General features: G+C 33.7%; 1 protein-coding gene across 1 annotated transcript in view; it reads right to left on the minus strand.

Annotated features, from left to right (window-relative positions):
- Nucleotides 1-200: 200 nt before the first annotated feature.
- Nucleotides 201-7,759, minus strand: part of LOC106474778 (protein-L-isoaspartate O-methyltransferase domain-containing protein 1-like) — a 13,900-nt gene continuing 6,341 nt past the window's right edge. Inside the window, exons 3-4 of the mRNA XM_013935468.2 lie at nt 746-1,020; nt 201-335 (exon numbers count right to left, since the gene is read on the minus strand). Coding sequence (XP_013790922.2) covers nt 201-335; nt 746-1,020 — 410 coding nt within the window. The remainder of the gene's footprint in view (nt 336-745; nt 1,021-7,759) is intronic.

Consider the following 7,759-nt stretch of genomic DNA (forward strand, 5'->3'; position numbering starts at 1 on the left):
TACCAAGATAGAGGGTGCATTGACGTAAGCAGATAGTATCACAAGGCCAAAAATTGCCAAGGGCATTTAACTGGGGTATAAAAGATCGGAGTAAGCAAGACCAATGCTTAGATGGTCGAGAAATAGCTACGTGTCAGTGGATGGTAAGTATATTTTGGCATTTAAACTCTTTAGAAAATATGTCACTAAACTAGAAATATTTATACATTAAACTTACGTGTGTTAATTGAAGTAGTCAACTCTTCTGTGGATGGAATAATCAAAGAAGCAAACGAGACTGGTAAAAGTCTTACTGTCTCCCATCTGTTATGGCTCACTCTTCTTATCTGGACTAGCTATAGGAAAATGACATCAACACATACATTGTATGTTATCTATTGTGTTTTTAAGAACATACCAGATCAATCTGGAAACAAGGCCTAATATAATTTTAAGTTAGATAATATAAGAAATGCTATCTAAGGTTAAGAATCATAGTTTAAAACACAATGCATTAAATAAAGTAGGATATACCAGTTTATATATATGTATATCTATATATATATATATATATAGAGAGAGATTTTTTAAAATCTTTAATGGAAGAAGGTTCTCAGCATCCTGATTTGAAAGAGGAGTAGCATATGTAGTTCATTAGAACAATACATAACCATCATGAAAAATCAAACACAACTTGTTTTGAAACTTTATACATGTATTCCTGTGTGTTTAAAATCAAAGAAAATTATAATAAACTACATAGTACCTGGTCATTCAAGGGCATTACTAGAATACCACCAACTTTAAGAAGATTTTTGGTGTGACCTTCATACTCTGTTGGACAGGAAGCTCCACAGTACACTCTGTCGTATTTATACACATCAGCAGACAGTTGCAAACAGTTACCTAACACAAAGTGTGGTTCACACAGTTCAAACTCATCTAAGGCCAGAGAATTCTGCTTAAATTTCTGAAGTTTCTTTCTGGAATACTCTAGAACATCCTCATGAATTTCAATTCCATGGTTAACACCATAGGGACCTACAACAGAACAGTTTCATAAAATATACTCTGGATGCTTTTCAAACTTAAATAATCTTTAAATTATGATCAGCATTGAACTTTTGATCGTTTTCATACAATAGTTTTTAAAACTCTCTACCAAACTGATTACATGAAACATTTTTATCTTCATGTACATTCTTTCATAATACATACATCAGATTGAATATCACATAGTAAGAACAATCTTACTGTTTTAGCACCTCCTGTATCTAAGCACTTCTGCCCATCAAGATGAACATACAAAATGTAACAGAAACTTACCAAGTTCACATAACTTTAACTCAGAGTCCACAAAAAACTTAATACAAACATATTGTTCGTACACATTTGCTTAATTTAATTGCTCATTAACAAGTTAACTGAAGAATTTTGAACATTAATAAGTGGGCATACTGTCTTGATGTCCATAGATTCTTTGATGTTCAATTTTGTTCGATTAGAAGCAGAAATAGAAATGTTATATGTTTTTTTGATGGGGAATATCACACTCATTTTGAACAGATGAGTTGTTATACAGAATAGCAGATGAGTGATCGTTAAATATTTTGAATGTCAGGTCTTGTGGTTCCATCCCCCAAAGAAGTAACCAGTTCAGTTAAAACTGGCTACTTTATAATTCATATGAGTGTTAGGTCTTGTGGTTCATCCCCAACAGAGGTGACTAATCCAGGTGAAACAGGTTAGTTTAAAATTTATTTGAATGTCAGGTATTGTGGTTCCATACTCTGTAAACTTTAAACTAACCAGTTTCACCTGGATTAATCACCTCTGTAGGGGATGGAACCACAAGACCTGACATTCAAATAAACTTTAAACTAACCAGTTTCACCTGGATTAGTCACCTCTGTTGGGGATGAAACCAAAAGGCCTAACACTCATATGAATTTTAAACCACTTATTTTCAACTGGATTAGTCACCTCTTATACATTTTGTTTTGTTAATGTCAGTATTCCATCATATACGACACTCAAGTTATAGGTGAATCTACCTATGTTTTAACTTATGTAGTCAGCTGTTTCGAAGATGAAATCACTAAATCAGATATTTCATATCAACTTTAAATTTATTGGTTTTAACCCAAGTAATACGCTTTTCTGGTTTATAATATCAATTTTAAACTTGTTAGTGTTAACTGAGGAAGTAGGTTTTTTGGGAGAAATATAACAAAACCAGCATGCATAAATAATATAATTGTAATAAATAACATCTTAAAAATTTCTTTAACCCTTTTCACACGGGTCATGGGTCAAAGGTCATATCATCACATTTGTTGATTTTATTGAACTATTACTTTATGAATTTATGTCAATAAGTTTGGTATCAAACTGTAGATTATAATTGAAATTTTAGTATTATACATTATTTAATTTCTTAATTTAAAAGTATATGAATATATAAAACCTTCAAAAAATTATTTTGTTTTACATCCTCCATGTGCAAAATTTTGTAAGGCTTAGCAGGCAGCAGCTTGAGTACAAAGGTCGTAACTAAAAGAGATAAATGTTTGTTTTACTTCTTTATTTACTGTTTTATGTTTGATTTACTTCTATATTTACTTTTCTGTGTTTTAAGAAAAATAAGTTAAGAAAAAAATTGGCAGGAATATATATTTTCATACACCCAACACACACAAAAAAATATTGGATTTGCCCTTTTTAGAGGGATTAAAATTCACACAAAAAAAGGATAATAATTTTGTGGTTTCCGGCCATATTTTGACCCAATTATATGGGATTTGGGGCAAAGATGCTTTCTACAGGTCCCACACAATGAAAAACAAAAAGAGGGGACTTGCCCATTTTTAGTAATTATAGGGGGATCAAGATGCCACAAAAAGCATAATTTTAGGTTTTTTTGACGAATACCCCCACCATATTTCACCAATTTACATGGGATTTTGTATAAAGATACCTTCTTGCAGGTCCCAGCATTGATATAGACAGTTTTCAATTTTTTCATGATTTTTCTGGTGTCAAAATTGATTATGTTGGTACTGGATGGTGGAGACACGTTGCCCGTTAAGTTTGGCTTCTTTAATTGCAATATTTTTTCAATGTGTCTTATTTATAAAACAAATAAGTTCTGTTCATAGTTAAAATTTACCGAACTCTGAGTAACATTAATTATACTTGAACGACTGTTTAGGTAAGATTTCCACGGCAAACATGATCGCAATATTACATTTAATCATCAAGTTGGATCCTCTTAATACTCTCAAAACCAGTTTATGCTTTTCATAGTGAAACACTGACAGTTTTCTATCAGATTACCACCTTCAAACAAACATTAATTCTTGATTTAATGATGTTCTATGCTTTAGTTTTCAAGTAAAATTCTGTTTCCATAGACGAAATAGTTTTTCTTATTTCTTTGTTTCCTTCACAGATCTGATCACTTTCCACTGATGATCATCGCTATAATATTTGTAGTTTAATTACACAGATTAATGTGGTTCATTGTAAAATACAGGTAGATAAAATGCTGACATCATCATCATGGAGGTGAGCCGTATATATTAGTTCTTTTCAGGACTTCTATATATATTTTTCCATTTTGATATGTTACATAAATTGGTCATAATGAGTTTAGATAATTTCATTAACATTATTATAAAAATAAAATAATATTATTTCAATCAAGTGCAGTAACTGGTTTCGTGATGCTAATATAATAAATTTTTGTTATGTAATTTTATTAAATATAACTTTTTGTGTACTACAGGAATAACCATAAGAATATATATATATATGCACAAATTTACAAGGAGTATAGTTTTCCCTATAAAACATTAATATCACTTCAAGCAAAAGAGTTATAGACTAGCGTCATCAATCACTGATTCACACTTTTTACCACATGTGACACATGCTACATTCATTTCACTTCCTTTCTCTATCAATAGCATCAAAATAGCAGAGAAAAGAAAATATCCGAGAACATTTAAATAACTGTTTTAAGCAAATCTAGATTTATTACGTTAATTAACTAAATCAGCATTTTTTTTACGTTTAACTTTTAGAAGGTTAATGAAAATATAATTTATCAAAGGCAGAGATGACTCACCAATATTTATTTAAAACTCAGAAAGGCCTGTGATAGTTCAAGAAAGATTTTAGTGTAAATGGAAGAGGCAAAGCAATAATTTTTTCTCGCATGAACTGGGTATAGCTTCCGGCAAGTTCATCTCGAGTAGTTGGGGTTTTCTTATCACCACTGTCTGAGTCACTGAGGTGATCAGTTGGAACTACTTTCTTCCAAAGTCGCTGGGAAATAGTTCTTGCACACCTCTGACCTTCCTGCCTTCCTGGATGGAGAAGTCTTCTTGCTTGATGTTGCTCTTTATCATACGCTTCTTCTGCTCCTCTCTTTTTGTCTCTGTGAGCAACCAAGTCTTCATAAGAAAAACGACGGCGTAAAGCAGATGAAGATCCAGTCTCTGTGTTAGAATCTAAGAGAGTTTCCTCCTGGTTGTCAACTGTATTAAACTGTACTTCCTTGCTTATGATGTTATTATCATTGTCTACTTCTTGTTCATCCACTGGTTCTTTGGCTTCTATATTTGAAAGTGATACTGAGACCACAGTATCTGCAACATAACCACCCTCTTCACTTGTTTCTCTATCACTTGCTGCAAGATGGTTCTCTGTCTCTCTAGTGACCTGTTCTATTACAGCTGACATATGGCTGGCTACACGTGGCGGGCTAGACCTGAAGATCGGTTCCATTAACTGGTTATCACAACGTCCTCTGTGACCTCCTTCACCATCACTTTCATCAGATAATGGAATGGCACGTTGTTTCTGCTTCCGTCTTTTCTTACTATGTTTTATTTTCTCTTTCAATTTCGGACGTTCAAGATCAATTTTTTGCCTCAACAATTCTCTAACTACTGAGCGGCAAATATCTTGTAGACTCAGTGGATGGACTTCGGCTGCAAAGTTAATTATTAGAAGTTATAATTTTGCTATACTGAAAACACATTTCCAATAGGTAGTTATTTGCTCTCACATATATATAGATATTCTCATTCAGTGCTGCCCTCTATATTCAAAAATTGTTTTTGCATGCCACAAGCCTTGAGCTCCCACACAACTTACAGTTAAATGGTTCGACTGCATCTTGCATGTAAATCATCATGCAACACACTCTCCTGATACATGTGACTCCCTCTATTCAATTCTACCAAACTATCACCTCAAGTTTTGGCAGAAATTGGAAGCACCAGTTTTCAGTGGAGAGGAAGGGTGGGAAGTGTAAGTACCTATCAGAAATATATTTCCAGTATAGCAAAATTATAACTTCCAATACAGTACATTACCTCCTCACACATAAATAGCTAGAATCCCACATTGAATAGGTGGAGGAACTGGTGCGAGGGAAAGAAAGAAGAATCCTTCAAAAGCATCTTAAGAACCCCCCAAAAGAGTAGATCCTCACATTGTAGGATCATACATGGGAAACTGCACCATTTCTGTATTAGGTATGCTCTTCGCCCTGTGTGGAAAAGAGGTGTCACAGACATAGGTGGAAAATGGGAGGAGCACATCCAAACGAGAGAGAACAATGGTTGAATAGGAATCCGAACTACAATATACTGGAATCTGAATCCCATACAGTAGATTACTGTAGGTGAGAGTAAAAGGATGTCTCCTCGGTGTAGAGTGGCTAGGGCAGGGAATCAACATTCACACAGAGGTAAGATGAGGATCATACTATTGGTATGTCAATGACAATTCAAAATCCAGCCCTGGGAAACAACATCCATGAGGGGATAGGAAAGAGGATCATATTATTTTCACCTCAAGTTCAACAGAACGGAGGGAATCTCGTACCCCCCCCCCCCCCATTCTGTGAATGGAACACATGAGAGTAATGTGATAAATTGTTTGACTGATCCGGGAACCCAACATCTGAACAAATAATAACAGCATAATAAAGATGTCTCTGTAATGGAAACTAACCAATTCAAAACAGGAACCCCCCCCCCCCATCCTCGTTGACCCGACCAGGTTCGGCATATTCAGGTGGAATAAGGGCAACATCAGGAGAAGCAGGTTGACTCATATAATGATCAATCTTACAGCTTGTGAGAGCTGATATGTCCACAGACAAGTTACCCCCACCCATGTGAGTGTGCTAGTAGAGGGTATGACCTCCAAAGTTGTAACTTGTACTTCAGAATTCATTGTGTAACAATGAATAATCAAACACAACCTTTTGATGAAAAAAATTGAAAAATTGAAAACTGGGAAAAATAAGTTATCAAAAAATTCGTTAACTTGTGAAAAAAATAGAAAAAAAACAAATCCTCTTAGGTATTAATGTAAAGAAAAATGCACCAAGTTGAATGAAAAAACATGATTGAAGAGCACAACAAAAAAAATGTCTTGACACAAGTACAGCCAAAGGAGAAGTGATAATTCAGTAGAATTGAATAGAGGGAGTGACATGCGTCAGGTGAGTGTGTCGCACTCCTATTGGTGGAAGGATGTTGCATGATGATTTACATGCAAGATGCAGGTGGACCGTTTTATTGTAAGGTATGTGGGAGCTCAATGCTTGTGGCATGCAAAAAAATCTCTTGCATATAGAGGGCAGCACTGAATGATAATATATATTTATATGAGAGGAGGTAATGTATCTTATTGGAATAAGAACTTTCTTAATACACTTCTTATGCTCGTTATTCTTTAAGTCTAAATCAATTTTCTGAACAAAATATTGTTTTTTCACAAGTTTAACATGTTATTTAGCTATTTGAGATGAAAGGTCCTATCAGTATGTAGTTTTTGAAAAATTAGATATTTAATTTGGATTTTTTCTAAAGCAATGTTTTTCTCATGCCTTTTTCTCTTTTCACATGTTGCCTATCCAACATATAAAGTAATTTTCATTTTAAGATTAAAAATACTTTTATGCATCAGAAAATTTTCAAATTTCACATACGAAATCCTTATAATGTCCAGATAGTTATCAAACATTTCTTAAGAAAAAAACTTTATATTTTATCTGTTATTTTCACTAACAAATATCTGATTTGACCGGCCTCATAACCACCATAAAAAATTGGGATATAAATATACATTATGCCTTTTTAGTTGTAGAATGACTACAGATTACAAAACGAAAATATAAATGTTTAGACTAAATAGCTTAAATCTTATAACATTATAAATTCATATATATTTATTATTTTTATTATATTGACCTTTCAGCCATGCCTGGCTAACAATACAGAAGATACAATGACACACCACATATGCACTCATGTTACCATATCCAATAATATAAAATTGACCTTTAGTCTCTACAAAGTGACCTGTCTTGGCTGTGTTTTAGTGTACAAGTATTTTGTAAAATACAGTCACAGTTCAATTAATATACACTATACATGTACATAGATTATTACTATTTACAAAGAACATCTTGATTGCTGTAAATATGACTGCACAGGAGTTTCAAATGTATGCTTTTGGGTTGTTTGACTTTTAACCCCATAAAACCTTTTAAAAGTTGCCTGGGCGTATTGGACCAAGGTATAACACTATCAAGTTTCAAGTCAATCCATCAAGATATGGACCACGGTATAACCCTATCAAGTTTCAAGTCAAACCATCAAGATATGGACCGAGGTTTAACCCTATCAAGTTTCAAGTCAATCCATCAAGATATGGACCGAGGTTTAACCCTACCAAGTTTCAAGTCGACCCATCA

The sequence above is a fragment of the Limulus polyphemus genome, unplaced genomic scaffold, assembly GCF_000517525.1.
Source record: "Limulus polyphemus unplaced genomic scaffold, Limulus_polyphemus-2.1.2 Scaffold7678, whole genome shotgun sequence".
NCBI lineage: Eukaryota > Metazoa > Arthropoda > Merostomata > Xiphosura > Limulidae > Limulus > Limulus polyphemus.